We start from the raw sequence: 20,314 nt of genomic DNA, 5'->3' as shown, positions 1-20,314 counted from the left end.
GTAAAGAGCAAAATATTTTAAAATCTGTCACCATGTGATCTCCGTGCCATAATTTTGTAAAGGAAAAAGGACTGACGAGTGAGCCATGCATGCTCCAAGGAAGGAAGGAGTAGAGTGAAGGGATTACAGTTTGTATCATCTGTGAGAGCTGTTTTGGAGTGTTAATTGGTTAGCATTGCTTCTTTCAGAAGTTTGTTAAATTTCTTCAGTAGCTACCAGAGCATTTCTAATTAGAGCTGGAATGTGTTTGTCGGTAAAAGTGAGTCTGAAAAAATGACCAAGACAGTGAGGTTCAGATAACTGCATTCCAATCACTTGCCATCCTGGCAGAAAAAAATATGGCTCTCTCAATTTGTTCTCTTGAACATATTTCAACCAAGAATAAACAAGACACAAGACAACCTGGTGGATCCTTCTCATGCATTGCAGAAGTGGGAAGGAGGAGGTATAAGATGGATGTTTTGGAGGCCTATTAGTGGGGGAGTACTGGGGCTTTGCTGTGCTGTACTACTTAAAGATCTTTAGGAGTTGCTGAGCTGATGCCTTGTGTCTCAACCTGCCTCTTTCTGTTCATGGAACTGCCTTTGCTTACCAAGTGCTTAAAAGAAGGGGGTTTTGTGAATTTCTCTGTTGAGTTGCTAAATCTAGGCAACACATTCCTGCTGTTCATTAGCTACTGTGCTGTGTGCACAATTGTAATCACAAGGGCAACATCTTCACTTGCACTTAACATAGCCAATGGAAGGGAAGGGGACAGATACACCTCTGGACAGGGCTCAGCCTGATGTGTTACTTGTAAGGATCTGGGTTTGACTTTCCTACCCCAAAATGATTTTCTAAGATTGACAGCTTGGAAACAGTTTTACTTAAAACATCTGGTAAGGACTCAATGCAAAAGTCCAACCCAAATAGGGGTATACTGGCTCAGGTTAGGCACAGAGTCTGGTAATACACAGCCCAGTATCCTGTTTCTAATGAGGGAAGACAGTGGTTTCTAAAAAAGGGGTGCCCTGCTTCCTTGGGGCTGTTGTGGTTTGTCTGGTTTTTAATACAGTGACAAATCCTTGCTGTTTTCTCTCTGATTTTGGCCCATGTTTTTTTTTTCTTTAGGTGCAGTGGAGCTGGTGTGTTGTTCTTCATAGCAGAATCTACACTTTGATTTTTAAGAGTGTGGACAATGAAACAACTGTTTCCAAATACTTTCACCTTTCTACAGTTAATTTTTAAATTGCTGTTATGTCAGAATACTATTGAATGCTTGTTGTCTTTCACTTCTATCTAGAAATGTTTCATCATGCTTTATTTTGATGTGGTTTGTTTTCATCATATTTCATCCCTAATCCACTAAAGGAACTAATTTAATGGGAGTGCTGCACTGGAGGGCAAAGTCCTAAGAAGCTGCTTTGAAACCTGTGGTGTCTGTAATGCCCCAATGCCGTGTGTGACATGATGGTACACGCTAGGCACGGCAGCGCGTGGGACGGGGTTTTCCTTTGGGCAGGTTCCCTGAATCAGCTGTGTGAGGCTTTTTGAAGGACTGAGCAGGAGGTACCATCAGGGTCTGCCAGCTCAAACAGCACAGCCTGCACTCAGAACTGTGGAAGCTGCTCCTCCTTCCCCTGTATCCGTGAGTAGCATCCTGTGGTCTTGGAGGCAGCTCTTGCTGGCCATGCCATTCCAAATTCAGTAACATATAAAGTATTTGGGAGTCGCTTTGAAGGCAAGAAAATGTCAAGCACTCACCTCCTCAACTCTTCTTTTTTGTTCTAATACTACACTGATGTGGAAAGCACTCTAAAATGGATCTGAGGAAATGGGTACTCTTCAGTGAGTTTTAAGGGCCACAGAAGATTTGATATAGAGCTCCCTAAGTTTATAAAGATCAAATCATGTCCTTTTCCACCGGAAGTGTTCAATGCCAGAACTTGCATTCCCAGCCCATACATGAATACGACAGCCCAGATCTACTGACTCATTTTATACTACCTGACCCTGAAATATCTGTGTTTACTCAGCCTCAGGGAGCAATACAGGGGCAGTTTTTCAGCCTTGATTAACTACAGAATGAGACAGGGAGGAAGGGGTGTGTGTAAGATAAATATCCAAAGTAGTGAAGAAATACTTTTGAGTCGAGGTATTGAAGGAAGGCTCTCTATAAGAAGTAGTTGATACAAAACCTGTAATTTAATGACCAGCTGAAGCAAGGTTTGCTTCACCTTTCACCAGCAGTTTGACAATAGTATTCTTTGTTGCTAATGTTAATTTTGCCAAGATCTGTCTGCAGAGTTGTGGGTGGTCTGCATGCTGGAGAAAAGGAGCTTGTCAGATCTTCCGTGAGGACTGCTTATGGAGCAATTCTGAGATCACTGTCTGAGCGAGAGCCCCCTGCAAGCTTCTACCTGTCCTCCCTAGCGCAAAATAGTGCCTTGAATAAATTGCCTGCAGTAACAGGCTGAACAATGTGAAGTCAAACCTCAAATACCAAACGGTGGAACACTGTATTCTTGAAGCTGCTTGTATAAAGAGTGCATGTCCAGGAAATGCATGCAGCAGTAATGTCTCTTGTGAACCTGGGCTCAAGATTTTTTTTTTCCCCTTCCAGTGTAATTCTGGTGTACAAAACATGATGAGCTGATATATATATTTTTTTTTCCTGCTGACTTTATCAGGGTATTTTTTCCAAGATTCTGCTTCTCAACACAGCTTTTATCTACATATATTTATATATCCATACAGAGATGGAGATTATTTTTTCAATTAACAACAATAACAACAAGAAGTTAATTTCTGCTTTATTTTAAGGCTACAATTAGATTTTTAAAAATTACAAAGATTTCTCTTGGTAACTTTTAAACTATTACATACCAGCAGCAAACATTTATTTTCCAAGTGTTCTGTTACTGTACTTAGTTTAGGTGGGCTGAAGAACAAACATACTGGGATATAACTTACTGAGCCTGTTGCCTCATAGCTGCCTGCCTTTTCCCAAGAGGCAAAAGGTGTACAGCAGGAGCTACATAGGTGACTTCTGCTTTGGAAATCTCATCCGGCATGTTTTCTCTTTATACAGAATCAACTTTTCTAACTTCCAGCAGTGTTTAGTCACCCATTGTATTCTCACGGCCTCTGCAGGACTCTTCTCTCCTTCAGTTCTTCAGTGTCTTGCCATTCCTAGCTAAAAGTTATAAAAATGTATAAAGATAAAGAAGTTACTTGTTTGTTCCTTTTCCTTGGTGCATGAAAGCATGCCCCTTGATACTGGAATTACTTTGTCTTACTGACCTCTGGACTCTTTACATAGCAACGAGTGCTTTTGTTTATTTGCTATCCTCTACCTTGTATTTCTTATCAGAGGCCATAGCTCTGCCCACATATATCACCTTAATTTTAGTGAGAGTCATGGAATGCTGACAGTACAGCAAAGGCTATTATTTCTGAACAGCAGCACTCAATACTGGTTTGCTTCATCAGGAGAAGATTTGACAAATCTATTAAACAGATTTGTCATGGTGGCTGAAGTCTTCAAAAATACAATATCAAGATTGTATTTAGACACAAAAGACACTCTGTTTCAAGGCATTCAGAGGTACAAGAGTTCAGTGAAGTGTTCAAGGATCAGGCTGCTTTATTAAAAAGCCTGCTTATGTCGAGATTTAGGATATTAAGCTGAGAAGAATCTTGGTTTATATACCAAGGGGTCACTGAAAGTAGAGTGGACTTTTAGGTGCTTCGGAGCTTCTTTGCGAAAATCAATTTTTAGCAAGAGAAGTTATTGTAAGATTTATAAAATGTCCTTGTAATCTCCTTGTAATCATATCCTATATGTTACACTTACAAGTTGTGCTGATCCGTAGAACTCCTGAGAGATGGGTTTGTTAGACGAGTAATTTTGAGTGGTAGTTGTTTAGTCTGAAGTTTTTAGGAATAGGGTTTTAAAATTCTGCTTCCCCCTCCCATGTAATACCTGATTTGTCATTTTCTAGCTGCTTGTATTGGCCAGCTCACTCGGTGGTGGTTTCTTGCTCTACTGAATTCTGTGAAATTCTCTCAAGATGCTTTTTAGACGTCCCTTTGTTTTACTTCCCCGAGGGCAGGTAATACATAGCCGTTTAACTAATGTCTCACAGGTAGGGAGGGAGGAAAAAAACCAGGGGAGGGAGAGTGCGTCACACTGGAGGAGGGGAGCAAAGAAGAATGAGCTTTCTTCAACAAACCGTGTGCAGAGGGACCGGCTGCTAGGGCGCAGGCAATTCTCGGCGGGGCCTCTGCTCTTTTCCCTGCTGGCCACGATGGAGGAAGAAGCTGGAGTGCTGAAGGAGGGCTTCCTCGTCAAAAGGGTGAGTGCCCTGCTTCCCCTGCGGGCGGCTCTGCTCCAGCGTGGAAGCAGCTCCGAGCAGGGACGGGAGCGAGGCAGGGCTCGTGGCAAGGGAGCCTCTTGGGTGCTCCTGCCTGCTCCAGGGAAAGGAGCTGCTCCCGATTTGCGCGGATGCCTACCAGGGGAGCTGCGTGAACTGCAGCTGCTCGCCACCCACCGCAAGCTTCCCCGTGCTGGCATTTCTGCCGAGGAAGGTGAATTAGCCGTCAGGATTACTTTACTCAGGTGTTAGAAAGCCAATATGTCTGCACCTGGCTCACGGCTGTGCAGGGAGCACACCCGCGGCAGCAGCGGGGGCCACCACGGGAGGATGGCGACAGGAGGAGTTTTGACAGCCGGCTAAGATACCTCGTGCCTTCTTCAATGGCACATCTGTGCGGGCTTTCCCATTTCATAGGAGAGAATGGAAAACAGATTATTCTTTTTGAAGGCCATCAGAGCAATGCAAACTTAAAAAATGCTATTGAGATAACTTATTTTTTCCATACTCAAGCAATTATTTTCGAAAATTTTAGCCAAAATGTGGTGAAAAGAGCTGAAAGATTTCAACTTTCCCAATACTTCTCCCTGTAGGACCAAGTCATTCCAATCATTGTTGGAACACAAGGAGGCAATTTAGCAAGGGGCATAAACTGCTTTTAGTACCAAGACCCTGTCTCAATGATTAATGTGGTCCTTGATTTCACAGAAAAAAATGTGATTGAGAGGCTTGTTCAAAGCTTTGCCACACCTAGGGAAATGTTTTTCTACAGTACGTGGCAACGTTTCTGGTGCTAACATGAAGGTAATCGTGGTCAGGAGTTTTCCTGGCAGGGCTCCCAGCCAGTTTGGCTGGCCAGGCACTGGCCGTGTGCAGTTCTGTGTGGAAAAGGGGCTATTCTCCATCCTGCCTTCTGCAGCAAGGGCAGAGCAGTCCCCGCTCCCAGTCTCCTCTCTGGGCAACAGCTGTACTTTTTGGCTTTTTAGTGACTACTGAATTCAAATGTGAAGCCAAGGCACCAAATGTGTGAGAGGAACAGGTTATTGGCAGCACACGAAGCTGGGACTGCCGCAGTGTGTGCAACATTACCCAGATCCACGACTTGACAAGAAGGAGACCACAAAGTGGATAACTAAAGGAAACTGAGGGGCAAGAGAACCAGGGATCCACAGAGAAAAGAGGAGAAAAGGATGGGGTTAGGTAAAGAAAACAGAGCTTCCTTCAGAAGAGAATAGAAGCAAGGAGATTATCTAAATAAATTGTAAATGGCAGAATTATGTACTGTAACGCATTATAAATATAAAATGTATATGCAGAATTCAGGTAAAGATAAACAAAAAAAGGTAAGGCAACCTCCTGAGAAAAGAGAACATTTTCCAAAAGGAAAGAATAGAGCCATAGCAAAGAACATACAGTAAAAATGGCCAAGTAACTTTACAACAGACGAAAAAAACACTGAGGAACACAAAGAGGAGAGAACAAACCTGAGATAGATAAATTGTATTTAGTACAGACTAGAATACATTGGATCTATAATGCCCTGGATTTTAGAGACACATTACTCCACCTTTACTTGGAGATTTCTGGAATACCCCTTTATTTACAGGGAACTAATGAGCTTTGATTCATGCCACAACTGGACCTTACATGTTTCCTTCTTCTAGCCATGCCCACCCTATCCCAATGTCAAAGCTTCTTTTACCCCCTGCTTTGCCTGCTGGCAGTAACACTCCATCCCCTGTACAAACACAAGTCAGCTTCTTGCACAGCAAAGCTGGACCAGACACCATCAGACAGGACTGAGCCTGCCAGTGCCAGCCCTCACTGGCTTTGCTGTCCTTTAACCAGACTAAAGAGAGCTGGGGGCTGTTTACAGAGGAAAAATAGGAGGATTTGTCTGTATTATGTAATCCACGAGGCATTCGACAGCAGCCTTCATTCAGTCTTTTGTCATTAAAACCCATATTTTCTTTACAGAAAATGGGAGTATAGGGGATGTTTTAGCCCAGGAGATTGGATGCAGGTGGGATTGAAATGAACTTCTCATTAGCAGTAAGTGGGGGATGTAAGGAAAAGTTCACCCAGCAAAGTGCTTGCAAAACCACTTGGCACCTAGAGCCACATCAAAATGAAAGAGAAAAAGACACCACCCAGGGTCACCAGAGAGGAGGAGCTGGTTGCCAAGAGCCCTCACACGTTTTGGATTTAGCCCTGTTGCTGCCGGTGCTGGCAGCAGACAGATGTGCACCTACATCAGCTCTTTGAGATAATTCATGTGAGCTTTTACAAGAAACAATTCTTGTTCTCCTGGCTGAAGAAAGAGCACAGCACTTTTCTATTCCTCTATGATTTTGCAGTGATGGAGCTGTGCTATTTTGTTACTTAAAATGTGTATTTCAGGGAGAACAGATCTCACGATGACTTCTTGTGCTTCTTCTCATACAAGAAGCCAAGAAGAAAATACAGTAGTTTCTCAATGCTTGTGTTAACATCAGCTGTGTGGATTTCTTTCCCTCCAGGGACATGTTGTTCGTAACTGGAAAGTGAGATGGTTTGTTCTGCTTCAAGATAAGCTGCTTTATTACAAAATTGAAGGAGGCAAGAAGGAGCCTTCTCCAAAGGGCAGGATCCTTTTGGATGGCTGCACTATTACTTGTCCATGCCTGGAATATGAGAACAGACCGGTATGACTGGAAAAATGTATCTCTTCTCTATGTCACTCATTTTCTAACTTCTTCCTATCTTTCCTCTCCTCCTGGTTTCTTTTGATTACTGCAGCAATACCACTGGGGTGCTTCCAGAATTAGGCCCAGCCAAAAACAAGCTGCCACTAGCAGTGTAACCAGGATAAGCACTGAACTTTGTGTCCTGTGCCCAAAAGTGAGTCAGCTATTAACAAAAAAAAAAAAAAACAACCCCAACCACTACTCCTGTACACACAGTGAGGAGAAAAAATGTGAATGCATCAGCCCAACAGTGTGTGGAGACAGGACACAAACAACCCAATAAAATCTGAGGAGGGTGGGGAAAAAGGGAAATATCATCTGAGGTAGTTGTCTTAAAGCCCAGGTATCCATGGGGTGCTCCCAGGCAGCCAGATCAGACTTCTTTTTCCTTCACCAATGGGATATTGCTGCTGTAGAAAGTTTTCAGCAAGAGGACTCTGGAAGAAAACGTTCCTCCTGTGTTTCTCTGCTCGCCCATGGGTAGCAGCAATGCAGATTTCCTCTGTGTGGGGTATCTGTGTGGTCTGGTCTCTTCTAAGTACCAGAAGTTCCATGCATATAAACCATGTTTATGATTGAAAACCCAGGGATCTGAGGGGGTACCAAACCAAAAAACCCCAAACAACAAACAAACAAACAATCAAAACCCAACAAACAAACAAAACCACCAAAACCAACCCAGATTTGTGCCACCATCCTTCTGAACAAGAATTGGTCTGAACTGCTCGGGTGGGATGCACTGTCAGACCTATTTGTGTCACTTGGGCCAGTGCTAAAAAAATCAAATTGCAATCGAGCATTTAGCTAAATGATGTTATTGCTTTGTCCTTCTTTCTCCACAGCTACTCATCAAACTAAAGACAAAAACCAATACAGACTATTTCCTTGAATGTTGCTCCAGGGAGGAACGCGACTCTTGGGCTTTAGACATCACTGGAGCTATTCATGCTGGTCATCCAGTACAGGTACAAGAACTTCACAGAATGAAGAACTCTTTCAAACTGCTAGAAAATATCAGCCTCCAGTAAGTGTATATGATTTCTCCTTCTGCTGCAGGCAAAGCGCCTGAGTTGATGGATGGGGAGGGTCAAGGGAAGCTCCTTTCTGCACAGATCCTCTAAACTGGCTGCCCTGCCCTAGGTCTGCACATACTTTAGCCAGAGAATGCACTTTTTCCTGACCATCATCTTTTGGGAGTATGTGGGGACTCCATGGGCACCTCACTGCTGGCTTGAATACCTTCCTAGTCAGCTGCAAATGTTCTCACTGGGGACACGTATTACCTCAGAAGATGAAACATCAGGGAAGCACCGGGTGGTGACTTTGTGCCCTCTTGCTGAGTTTTCAAAGCCAATATCTGGAATTCAGACTAAGGTTTTTAGGCTGCATCATCTTAAATAAGAGGAAACAGAGACCGATTAAGAAACAGAAGAATTAGCTTAATTTGATTTGTGTTGAACAGGTAAATTGGGCTGACTGTAGATCAGACTGAAGTGCTTTAAATTGAAAGATACTTTGTGAGGCATCTTGTTTAGTGCTGCTATTGGGAGAATAAAGTTTTCCTGGAAAGTACTTCAGACAGTGCTTCTGGAGGAGTACCTAGAATAGTTCCCATCTTTATGTGGGTAATCATGAGGACCTCCCAAGCACTGACAGAAGTATGCAGCTATTTCTGCCTGTCTCTCTCATCTGCTGATGTTGTGCTATGCTCTTGTTTGCAGCAACATAGTGGAGAGAATGTATGACAGCAGTGCTGGAATTAAGCTGACCCGCAATTTGGATCAAGGCAACAGATATAAAGAGACCTTCACAGGTACACCTACTGCAGGCAAAGAGCCACCTCACATCTGATCTACCTCATTGCAGGGACAAGAGAGCTACTGTACTGACTTCAGAGTGGGATAAGCTCTGGCCCAGTGGAACCTGGCAGTGCAGCCAACCTCTCCAACACCTTTCTCTCTCGCTCTTTGGATGTATGGAAGCACACTCAGAATTCCACACTTTAGGTCAACTTTGTACTTCTCTGACAATCTTTGGGATGGTGCCAAAATGTTTCAGCAAGTGAAAACCTGTGTAGCGGAAGACCATCTGCCTTTCCTCCCTAGGGCACACTGTCTTGCTATGAGAGCTGCCTTTCTTCCTGCAGGTTCTGCCCTGGTGGACTGGCTCATCTCCAACAGTTTTGCTGTGTCACGATTCGAGGCCGTCACCTTGGCATCCATGCTGATGGATGAGAACTTCATCAAGCCCGTGGGAGTCCGCAGCACTGAGGCCACGCGCTCCAGCGACCCCTCTGAGAAGTTCCTCGACGACTCCACCGCACTGTACATGTTTGTAAGTGATACAGCTCCCACAGAGGCACCTCCTCTGGCCCTCGTCACACCCTTGACTGGGGGCAGAGGTGCACAGCCTGCAACCAAAGGCAAATGCGCAGGCTGAGGAAGTTAATGCGAAGGAGCAGCTCTAGTCTTTTAGTAGTACTAACGCTGGCACTTTTGCCGGAGCCAAATAGCTACATGGACATGGAGGGATCTACAAATTACATAATTAGGCATTAAAAGAGGTGTGTCCCTGGAGTGCAGTTCTGTGTCTGTATGTATTGGAGGCAGTGCTGCAGTTGTGCTGCAGCTCAAGGCCATGGCACTTATACCCAGCATGTACAGATTTACAGCTGTAATTTGTTGCCTGTGAATCTTGGTCCTACAAGGCTGAGCAGCAGAGCTATAGAGTAGAATTCACTTAGGAAATATAAACTAAAAACAGCTAAGGAAAATAAAATGCAGAATTCTGTTCTTAAAACTCTGTTTAGATTAAAAAGAAAAGTGGAACTGTCTTTTCCGTATTTGCAGGCGGAGAGCAGTAAGAAAAATACCAGTTCCAAGGAAGAAGTATATTTTAACATTTCTGAATTAAGTGGCACAATTGTGAAGCAAGGATTCTTAGTAAAACAGGTAAGAATAGTCTTGGAACCTGCCCTGGGAAACAAAAAAATTACAGCCCTTATGGTTTCTTAGAGAGTAAATGTGACTTATACAATGATGGCTGGACAGATGTGCCCAGCAGAATTAACTTGCCTGTCAGCACTGGAGGTCTTGCAGTTAAGAGTATCCAGTTGTAAAGAAGTGAACTTGCTCAGGTAGGATTAACTGGCTATTCTGTACATATTGAGCATACAGTGAAAGGTACCAAACACCATCAAAAGCAGAAGTACCATACAGACTCCAAATCCTACCAGAGGTGTTACAATCACTTCCAAGCAGAGCCACCATTTCTTTGATTTATCCTATCCTATCCAGGTAGTGTGAACAGTGATGGTGTTTTGCTGGCCACAGACAATTTCAAAGCTGAGTAGCTTGGCCTTTGTATGAGGTGGACATTTACCTGTGGGCAGTCACTCATGTACACATAGATGCCTTGGTGGTAGTTTTTTTTGGACACGAGTATCTGTTGGCAATAACTGTTTCCAAGATCTGACCCTTGGTCTGCAAGGTGTAGTTTCCAATGCTTGCTATGAACAAGACGAGGGGCAATCTTTCAAAGCATAACAGAGCCACCTGCAAATGGAACCCTACCTGCACTGCATGGCCTCTTACTCTGCAGCCTTGCACCCAGAGCCCCAACTTGAGTGTTGTGCAAACTGGATCACCAGGTGCTTCCCAGCCCTCCCTCCTCCAGCTGCCAGGGTGCCGCGAGGGTTGGCAGGGTGCTGCGGGATGCCCACAGGCTGCCAGGGCAGCCCCCATCACCACAGGACATGAGAGCTGCCCAGGAGCTTCTGCCCATGGGCAGCAGCAGCCAGGGACAGCCCCCAGCTGCCCCAGCACCAAACCTCCAGGAGAGGAGATGCTCAGAGGGCCTGGCACAGGCCTGGCAGCAGTGAGAGGGCTGTGGTGAAAGAGTAAAGAGCTGCAAAAGGACCTGACATAAGCTCCTCAGAGCACACACAGCATGAGGTTTTAATCTGAAACCCATATTTAATCTGAAATTAAAAGCAGGAGTGAAGGATATAACCATTTGTTCCTGTCACTCTGCTTTCTAACTCTCAGCACAGGAAAGAAAGGGATGTCAATGTATGAAGAAGAAAGGTAAGCAGGAGGCCATGGGAATTACCAAGATGTTAGGAAATATTTTCCTCTGTTGGGTCCATACCCTCTTTTTTTTGGTATTTATTTATGTCTCCCCTACAGCCTGTAGGAAGATGGTCATTTCAGGAGGTAGTAATTTTAATTCTTCCATTTTGCAGGGGCACAAGAGGAAAAACTGGAAGGTGAGAAAATTTGTTTTGAGAGCTGATCCTGCTTTTCTGCATTACTATGATCCCACCAAGGTATGTTAGTGGGAAGTACATTAGTTACCATCCCCAAAAATCCTTTTAGAGACATAAACATTATAATGAAGATACAATTATGCTGTAAATGTTTCTATCACTCTGGGTTCCTCTGTCCATTTCCAGGAATTAGACTTCTCTGGCCTTACCCTAGGAGGTTGTCCTTGTAGGATTTTGTATCCCTGCATCTTCTGTCCTTTTTCCCATTGAAATTCCTTTTCCTTAGCTGAATGGCAGCAGTCTTCTTGGCATTGGTGTTTTGCTGAACCCTCACAGTCTGAGACCATGGTTCTGCAGGGTTTCTTCCTGTGTTGTAATATTTCTGGGCTGAAATTCCACCATTTGAGGATCATACTGGTACTGGGATGTTTTACATCCTTATTCCAGCATTGAATAGAGTCTTCTTATGCCAAAGTATTTATAGGAATTTCTACTACTCAGTTTTAAACTTTCTCATGAAAAGTAGAATTTATGTTCATGAATATAATAATCAGTGTGAGCAACACAGGTACTTAGGGTATCACAAAGCCAAACAAGATTGCAGGAAGAACATGCTTTATGTGACTTTTTAAGAGAATAGAAACAACATGCCAGTGAAAAAAGCTTATGGAGCCAGTTCAATTTTTGTTTCCTGTTCCTTCATGGCTTTTCCTTCATTGCAACTTGTCCTTGTAAGGCTATAAGCTGAAACAGCAGAACCTGAAGGCAAGAAACAAGAGTCCCAGCCAATCAGGGAAAAGAGCCAGATTTTCCCCATACAGTCTCAGTAAAAAGCAGCAAGCTAAATACTTACGGAAATATATACAATTCAGTATGTTGTTACTGATAAAACCATACATTTGAAGTGTGATTCCCTACCCTTGTGCTTTTAACTGATCTGCACCATGCCATCTACATCAGAGAAATATCTGGGACTGAAAAATTATAGTAATGCATTTAACTACATGTTCTAATTGACTTCTCTTGTGACATAGATGTTTCAAGCCTGAAAAAATGGCATTATGTCTCCAACCTCATAAAATTAATGTGCTCTGGGAAATTATGATATTTTCCATCTATGCCTTGTTTCCTTTTTCTTTGCAGGAAGATAACAAACCAGTAGGTGGATTTTCTCTTCGTGGCTGTCTTGTCTCAGCTCTGGAGGACAACGGAGTCCCAGCAGGTGAGCACGAGCCTCTAAACTTTCATACATTTATATTTATGCTGTAGCAATACAGTCTTTCTTTGGGTGTGGGTTTGTATATGTGGCTGCTTGGATGCACAAGTGGGCTGACTTTCCATTTCCTGTTGCAAGCAAGGGAAGAGGCATGTCACAAATCCCTCTTCTGCTGGGTTGTCCACACCAAAGGGGACTTTTTTTTAGCATTATTTCCACATATCTTGGGTGTTCTCTTTATATGGGCTTTTCTTAGTCATATGACCTCTGAGACAGTCCTAGGACTGTCTAATATTCTAGAATTAACAGACAAATAGAAAACACTTTCTTCTGGGGTGTTTTTTAACTTAAAGTCTTGAAGCATCCTCTGATGCCACCCATTTCTGTGTCCTCTCAACTTATGCTATTACTTTTCCTTTCTGACCAGCTAGAACCCAAATGTAGGGGAGACATAAAGACAGCAATAAAAAACCAGTTCTGCTGGAGCATAGGCTTAGCTCAGGCATTTGTCTAGAACCTCAGCCTCACAGATAAGTGTTTCTGCTACTAAAACAATTTATTTTACGACAGTAAGCACAATGTGTAGATATCAAATACGGATACAGAACATCTTTCTAAAGACAAGGTCTGAAAAATCTTTGGTCTAGGGACAGGGGGACGTGATGAACAATAGAGCTCCATGCTAAGAGGAACCCACCTATGGGTAGGAGAAAATCTAATCTACTGTGCAAATTGGTAAGGGTTCATCATTCCAGTGTATAACTCAAGTAATAGTCTCCACCTAAACAGAGACTATTTTAGATGTATTGTAGAGTGCACAGTAGTTCATACAATCTTTGGCAGGAATATCTACACTATATTTTCATAGAATCACAGAATCAACAAATGGTTTGGCCTGGAAGGGACCCCAAAGATCACCTTGTTCCAACCCCCCAGGGTCAACTTCAGCTTAACCTGTTTGCTCAAAGCCCTATCCAACCTGGCCTTGAACACTTCCAGGGGTTTTGAAGAGGGAAATCAAAGGGGCAAAAGCTTTAGATGTCTTATCCGTAATAAAAAGGTTTGATTCCCTAATTCATGAAATTCAAGTTCTTCCCTATAAAACTTCATACCTGCCCAAAAGATTTTTTATGTGCACTCTCCTGATCTGTCGGGTCTTTTTTCTCTGCAGGAGTGAAGGGCAATGTGCAAGGCAACCTCTTCAAAATCATCACCAAAAATGACATTCATTATTACATCCAGGCCAGCTCCAAGGCAGAGCGAGTGCAATGGATTGAGGCAATCAAACCACTGACATGACTAATGTGGACTCCGTGCCAAATGCCAAACCACATTTATGACCAACTTCCCGCTCTTATTGTCTGGGAGTGTTGTTTTTCCCTTGATAGTAGATTTTTATTGTTTGAATCACCATAACACGTTCCGGTTCCTGGCAGACCACGTAGACCAAATCATGTAGTGCAGAATAATTCCCCCACCTTGAATTTACCGTCTAACCAAGAGACCAAAACAGGTGGATACAGACAAATGGGGCTTTACAAAGAAGCTACGAGATATTCCAAGATGGAAGAAAAGGATCTTTTGTACAAGTATTCAGTCTATGTCTGACAGATCCAGGTTGTGCTTTATCTTAAAGCAGAATTGTCTTGCTCCTTTCCCCTTTATAACGGGGCTGCTGATAAACTTAGTTAGTTAAGACTGAAACATCTAAGGCATGAAAGGTGCTGGTGTCTGAGGCTGCCTCTCTTGGTGTCCCACACGAATCTTGTGCTAAACCACAACCCAGCTGCCAGGATGATATGCATTGCAAAACAAACAAGGGGTGTGTCCATCCATCCATCTGCTTTACTATTTAGTTCTCTGTTAGACTGGAAAAGGACAAAGGATCTTGCTCTCCACCGTATAGGTTACTCTTATGCTGGTAATGTCCCACTGCAGAACAGGATGCTGAGTATCAAATCAGACCAGTGGAAGTTCCAGACACTTTCTGGTGCTGAATATGTTGGGAGAAATCCCTCAGCCATAAAAGCAAGTCTTTTCCTTCTGATTATTACTCTAATTCCATTTATGTTGGAGCACCATTTGGACAGAGAACTATAGTAGCAGACCTCACTGCTTTTTCTATCTTAAGTCATTATTTTTTCCATTATTTGTGTACTAAACTTGTCTTTGATATCATTAAATATTTAAAAAACACCAAAACCAGTGCGTTTGAATATCCTGTGCTTTTTAGAGATGTGATTTTTCTCAGAGGGCAGTTTGAGCATATAATACCAAAAAAATGGTTTAATACACTGTAATTTTAGATTTATATATAAACTGAGGCACCAGAGGACAAAAATAGAATGTAAAAAAATCATTCAAGCACCCAATCAGCCTGCTGATACACAATTTTCATAAAATTCCTTGTTTTATCTTAGTACCCATATCTGACAGCCAGATTCTGCATAGCCTTCAAAAACGGAGCATGCTCTGTATCTTCCCTGATCCCTTCTCTCAGATTAATTTCTGTACAGATGTTTTGTTCTCTGAGTTGTGTACTGAAAAGGAGTCTCGTCATCACCAAAGGCAGAATATGATACATGCTTATTTATTTATTAGAATAGCCATGTATTTAGGATTTTCCTCAAAAGCTGCAACAATGAAATAACAGCACAACACTTACATGCATTCAGATATTTAAGAGAGCTCATAAAGAAGTTTGCCAGCAAAGGTGCAGTTTTACTTAAATGCAAGAACAGGAATGGGCAGAGCAGTTTCAGCTACAGATACCATTTCCTAGGACTCGAACAGAGAAGACTGTGAAATCCACAGCTGTCAAAACATTTCAGTTCCGGAAAAGCTGCCTGGAAGAGACAGGGTAAGGCAGGTAAGGCATTTATTGCTCTCTGCTGGGAAGTACAGATGGTTTTGCACTGACTGAGCAGAGCTTCCAGAAAAAGCAATTCCCTCCTGATAACGTGAGCTTTGCTTGGAGCCTATCAGACTCCCTTATTCATTTATGAGAAAATCTTCTGCTTCTCTTTTCTCAGACCCACCACCTGCATAATGCCCAGTTCTAGTCACAAGGCTAACGACAGCCAACCATCACAGAGGACTGAGCTCTGCCACCTAGCATGCCTGAGGGGGTAAAGAGCCATAAGGATGCAAGATACTGCATGACATCATAAATACTGCAGTTTGGGAGGCCAGAAGTGTATCTCAGCAAAGGCTCTGAGATTTATACAGACCAGCCATAGCTCTGCAATTGCTATGAGTGTGTATGGGGGGAAAAAAAAAGTGTGTATCTCAAACGCATCAATGAATTAAAAAGATATCATCCCCACTCTCCAGAATCAGCCAGGGAAAAAAGACAAAACATCTCTGAGACAAGAGAAAATACATTTTCCTCTGTCCTCTGGTGATATCGTGGTCTCCTTTTCTCAAGCCACTTTGGTAAGCTTGATGTCCCCTGAGATCCGCAAAGCTTTCACTAAGTTCAGAGGCTGAATGCGGTGAGTGAAGTCACAGAGCTGCCGTCCATCAAGCAGGACCCGTATTTGCTGGTGTTCACATAAGAGCTCCATCTGCAGTAGAAAAGGACAGGGAAAGGTGTTAGAGATCAGTAGCAGGGCTGATTTCAACAGCATGGACTTAGAACTAAACATTATGGCGATAGCCGAGCACAAAGTCTACCAGTTCTTCTGAAATGTCCCTAATAAATGACCCACCCTCTTCTGAGATGGTGCTGCAAAGCTCCAGTGGGTACTCTCACTATGATTAGAGAAAGGGATGCATGTTTCCCATCAGGGCTTGAACTGTTCCTGTCTGTGCCATACTAGACTAGTTAACCTGGCAATGTCAGTAGCTGACTGTTTGTGGTCATACACATAGCCTTCAGCTTTTCTCCCCTCCTTTTCTCTACCCTATTCATAGTACCCGAAAAATTACCTTGAACGTATCACCTGCTGTAAATGGAAAGTAGGGAATAGTCTTCTCTTCTCTTCCCCATTTCCCAGCAATTCGTGCATTTCGGGTGATGGATTTCTCACTGAAGTTAACTGTAAATAACAGCCCAACATCTTTGCTGGCATCCACTGGATCACAGAGCAGAGTCACTGAAAAGCTGAAAAAATTCTATTAAATGACTGGAACTTTCAGAAATGTTAAAGAACATGGTGAACATGGCAGATGCTTATAGAGACTAGAGACTGCTGTTGGTTTCATGTCAGACTAGAACACAGGACTTCTACAGGCTTAGAAGCTGGAGAAAGGGATGAGACCTGGCTGGTCTTTGTTTCCTGCCCCAGTGTCCAGTAGAATGCTAGTGATTTTTGATGTTGCTTTCCCTCTGTCTTGACTGAAATCAAGCCCTTCAACATGTACTTATTTGTGTCCTAAAAGAGGTTATGGCATACTCTTCACCAGTGGAAGCAGTGGAGTTGATAGCTGTAGATGCAAAAAAGTGTGATGATGAGCATAGTTGCTGTTATCCAGATAAAAGATAGCAATGAACCTCTATCTCCTGTGGCAAAACTGGTTTTTAAATGGTGTTGATTCCAACCCGCCACAGACAACCAAGATTCAGGTTGAGAATTGCACCTCTTCCTGGAGGAGAAATGCCACCTGTGTGTTCCCTCCAGTTCACATTAGATAAGGGTAAGGACTAGAAAATCTTGTCAGGGCAGTCAGAAAGGCCAAACAGTGAACTCCTCCCTGACCTTTTAATCTTAGTCTGAGTGCAGGAAAATTAAATTAGGCCATAAATTGACTTTCTTTCTTCAAAGTGCACATACCTCCAAGAAAGTGTCTGAATTTAGAAGAGAGGTAGGAGCATGTATAACAGGGTGAAGCCCCCATCTTCACCTACCATCAGTTGTCTTCACCTACCTCTTGGGTTTGGAGTGTACCATGCCTATGACTGTGAGTTTCATAGTTGGTCTCAGGCCACCTTTAATTTCACCAACATACTGCTCCACCTGCAGGGAACAGTGAAAATGGCTGCTGTGGGTCACGCTGTGAGTAAACCAACTTTAACAGCTGCTTTGAATCACATGATATAACTTCGGTTTATTTTTATATGTACAAAAGAACTTGAAAGTATTTCCAGCTCAAAGTACTTCTTGCAATGTAATGACACAATAAATTTGGTAACACCACTCCAGTTGCTCTGGTAGCAGCAGGTGAGAAGCTTTGTGTCAGCATGATGTGTGGCACAGACTCTGCTTGAACTTACTCTGTCCTGCCGCCTCAAATTTGCTATCAGATTTTGGTGGCCTAACATGGTGCCAACAGGCTTTACACCAGGCCAGGCAACCTCTGTCCTCCACTGTGAAAGCAGAGTAGATGCTGCCCGGCCACTGCATGTTGGCCACATCCTCACAGGCAATCCCAGTCCTTCTGTGACAGAGACTTTGAAAAGTCACTTTTTCAGAGGCAAAAAATGGCTTCTCCGTGGATCTGCTTTTGTCCTGTTCACAGAGACCTGTAGTTGCAAGCTGCACCCAAAGATCTGTGCTACATTTGCTTTTTCCAAGCAAGTCTCTAACAGCTTTGGTGGTCAGTGGAGGAACTAATACAGGCCATAGCTGACATGGAAATATTAAAGAGAGAGACCTTGGAAAAAATTGATAGGGATGTCTTGAGGCTTCATTTTCAGAAAAGGCTTTAAAATGTAAATGTCAGAATACTACACTGCAGCATGTAATCACACCCCGTGCAGATTCACTTAGAAAGAAGCTGCTATAAAACACTCAATGTTATTAGCAATTTGCATAACACTGATAATATTCCAAGGCAGTGCACAACAGACCCTGTTTGAGATAAAGTGTTTTATCGTTCCAGTGTTCCAAGGTAAAAATCCAGACAGTTTTTCTAGAAGACCTGCACAAAATATGCACACAAATTCAAGATAAAAAAATGTTTTGCCTGTACCTCATTTCCTAATTTTATTATACTAGTTGTATCTTCTGCAAAGATGACCTTATACAATTTCTTTTCCCACTTTGATATTCACATCCAGCTGCTTTTAGAGCTTCACATATTAATAAACCTCTAATTCCCAACAATTGGGAATTATTCCCAATTGGAAGAATAATTTTAAAATTTACCTTCAAAAAATGACAGCAGTACTACTAATTGTTAATGATGTCAATTTTTAATGATGTCAGTTTGATGCAGAAGTGTACAGATGATTCCAGCAAGTATGTTTTGAACTTTGTAACAAAAAAAAAAGTGCATCAAGCACTTGATACATCTTACATAAGGAAACTGCTTGTCAAGTAAATAATCTGACTGTAGGGAGATACTTTAAACTGGATAAAGCAGTTAGAAAGCAGGTAATAAGCATTAAAGACCTCAGGATAAATGAAGTTCATGCTCATACAGGTCTCATGCCCCAGTAAAGCTTCTTCCTTGCATTGAGACAAGATACAAAATACTACCCCAAACTGAAAGTGCACATTGAGAAATTGTTTGTGCAGGGGTGCACCATAAGTACCATCACTAAAGGCACAGGGTATCAAAACCAGATAGAACGAATGACAACCACATGGTCACAACAGTTACGGCTCGTCCAGCGTGGCTGGACAAAATTCGGGTGCATGACTGCCCACACACCATTTATCTGTGGACACCTAGTTAACCATACAGATGAGAAATACTCAGGAAGCTGTAATGGCAGAAACTCCTGCAAGCTTCTTGCGGATTTTACTGGTGCGTGCCGGCATTTGCAGGTGGGCACAGCTCCCACCCCGTATTTTCCATTCAGGAGCCCTGGGGTCCGACTTGGTCACTTACTTTGGCACACCTCTCCTCTGTCATCACCGCTCTCCCTCTTACACTCGCCTCGCCGCTGCAGTCCCCGGAGGAATTTTTGTTTTGTGCGTCTGGACAAAAGCAAACAAAAAGCCCGGAATAAAGGGAGGATGTTGAGGGGGGTCTTATCTCTGCCAAACACTGGCTGGACACCACCCAGCCCAGCAGCTGAGTCACGGCCCTTGTGGGGAGGCTCACAAATAACGCGGGGTGAGGGCAGGGGGATGAGCTGTACTTGGAGCCGTGCCTACACAGTTTTATACAAGTATTGAAAATTCTGGGTGAGTGCCCATAACATACTCGTAAGGTACTCTGTACTACCTACGCATACTTGTATATGTGATACATACAAAGCCCGCATCATTTATTGATGCCAACTCTCTCCTCTCTGAAATGCGTAACTACACACACACACATATATATATGTGTGCTGTGCTTCTCAGCAGAGAGCAATATAACGACATACATATATCTATTTATATATACATTTACAGTCTTATGTATGTACACCTACACGTAGGTCTGTATACCCTATACATACAGCTATATATACTGAATACACTGTAGATGTGTGTGTATATATATATTTGTATACATGCATAGGGGGTGTGTATATATATACGTATGTATGTATGTATGTGACGTACATGTACAGGATTACTCAGCCATACAGGGGGTATATACATATACTCCCACACACACATGTACCCCTGTACGCGCACCTCTGTGGGTGTACGTCGGTGTATTTACTTGTACACACGCACCCACTGCCGGCCGCGGCAAACGCCGCACCAAGCGTTCTGCCAGAGCCCCCCCGCCCCCTCACGGAGCCCGCGCCCGCGCAGGGGGCGGAGCTTCGGGAGGGAGCCAATCAGAGCCTCGAGGGGTGGGGCTGGCGCACGGGGCGGGGATGGGCGTGGTTATCGGGGCGGGGCTTGCTCTGCCCGGGCACGGC

At 43.3% G+C, this 20,314-nt stretch overlaps 2 protein-coding genes across 3 annotated transcripts; one reads left to right on the top strand and one right to left on the bottom strand.

Moving 5' to 3' along the window:
- Positions 1 to 4,186: 4,186 nt before the first annotated feature.
- On the top strand, positions 4,187 to 14,752 carry PLEK2 (pleckstrin 2). Its single transcript, XM_040067738.1, has 9 exons — positions 4,187 to 4,337; positions 6,875 to 7,039; positions 7,924 to 8,105; positions 8,803 to 8,894; positions 9,228 to 9,415; positions 9,931 to 10,032; positions 11,325 to 11,408; positions 12,492 to 12,570; positions 13,736 to 14,752. Exons 1-9 carry the CDS (start codon positions 4,290 to 4,292, stop codon positions 13,861 to 13,863), a joined length of 1,068 nt encoding a protein of 355 aa, XP_039923672.1. The 5' UTR covers positions 4,187 to 4,289; the 3' UTR covers positions 13,864 to 14,752.
- A 386-nt stretch (positions 14,753 to 15,138) lies between these two features.
- LOC120754364 (galectin-related protein A-like) lies at positions 15,139 to 19,515 on the bottom strand. 2 transcript variants are annotated; one of them, XM_040067835.2, is made up of 5 exons: positions 19,342 to 19,515; positions 17,434 to 17,522; positions 16,495 to 16,669; positions 15,947 to 16,130; positions 15,139 to 15,410 (listed from the first exon to the last, which is right to left on the bottom strand). In XM_040067835.2, the coding sequence occupies exons 1-4, from the start codon at positions 19,363 to 19,365 to the stop codon at positions 15,987 to 15,989; spliced, it is 432 nt and encodes a 143-aa protein (XP_039923769.1). In that variant the 5' UTR covers positions 19,366 to 19,515; the 3' UTR covers positions 15,139 to 15,410; positions 15,947 to 15,986. The 2 variants fall into 2 exon arrangements, with proteins under 2 accessions (XP_039923769.1, XP_058277081.1); XM_058421098.1 differs by having other exon boundaries at positions 15,139 to 16,130.
- Between the last annotated feature and the right edge of the window lie 799 nt (positions 19,516 to 20,314).

The sequence above is a fragment of the Hirundo rustica genome, chromosome 6 (genome assembly GCF_015227805.2).
Source record: "Hirundo rustica isolate bHirRus1 chromosome 6, bHirRus1.pri.v3, whole genome shotgun sequence".
Lineage (NCBI taxonomy): Eukaryota > Metazoa > Chordata > Aves > Passeriformes > Hirundinidae > Hirundo > Hirundo rustica.
This window is presented reverse-complemented; position numbering and strand designations above follow the sequence as displayed.

What these genes read in the sequence shown, in the direction of transcription:
- PLEK2 (XM_040067738.1), top strand. Translation starts at nt 4,290, where the DNA reads ATGGAGGAAGAAGCTGGAGTGCTGAAGGAGGGCTTCCTCGTCAAAAGG. An exon ending in CCACCGCACTGTACATGTTT is followed by an intron (nt 9,416 to 9,930) that starts GTAAGTGATACA and finishes CCGTATTTGCAG; the next exon opens with GCGGAGAGCAGTAAGAAAAA. An exon ending in AAGGATTCTTAGTAAAACAG is followed by an intron (nt 10,033 to 11,324) that starts GTAAGAATAGTC and finishes TCCATTTTGCAG; the next exon opens with GGGCACAAGAGGAAAAACTG.
- LOC120754364 (XM_058421098.1), bottom strand. Translation starts at nt 19,365, where the DNA reads ATGACAGAGGAGAGGTGTGCCAAA. An exon ending in CAGAGGAGAGGTGTGCCAAA is followed by an intron (nt 17,523 to 19,341) that starts GTAAGTGACCAA and finishes TGTTCCCTGCAG; the next exon opens with GTGGAGCAGTATGTTGGTGA. An exon ending in CAGCAGGTGATACGTTCAAG is followed by an intron (nt 16,131 to 16,494) that starts GTAATTTTTCGG and finishes TTTCTACTGCAG; the next exon opens with ATGGAGCTCTTATGTGAACA.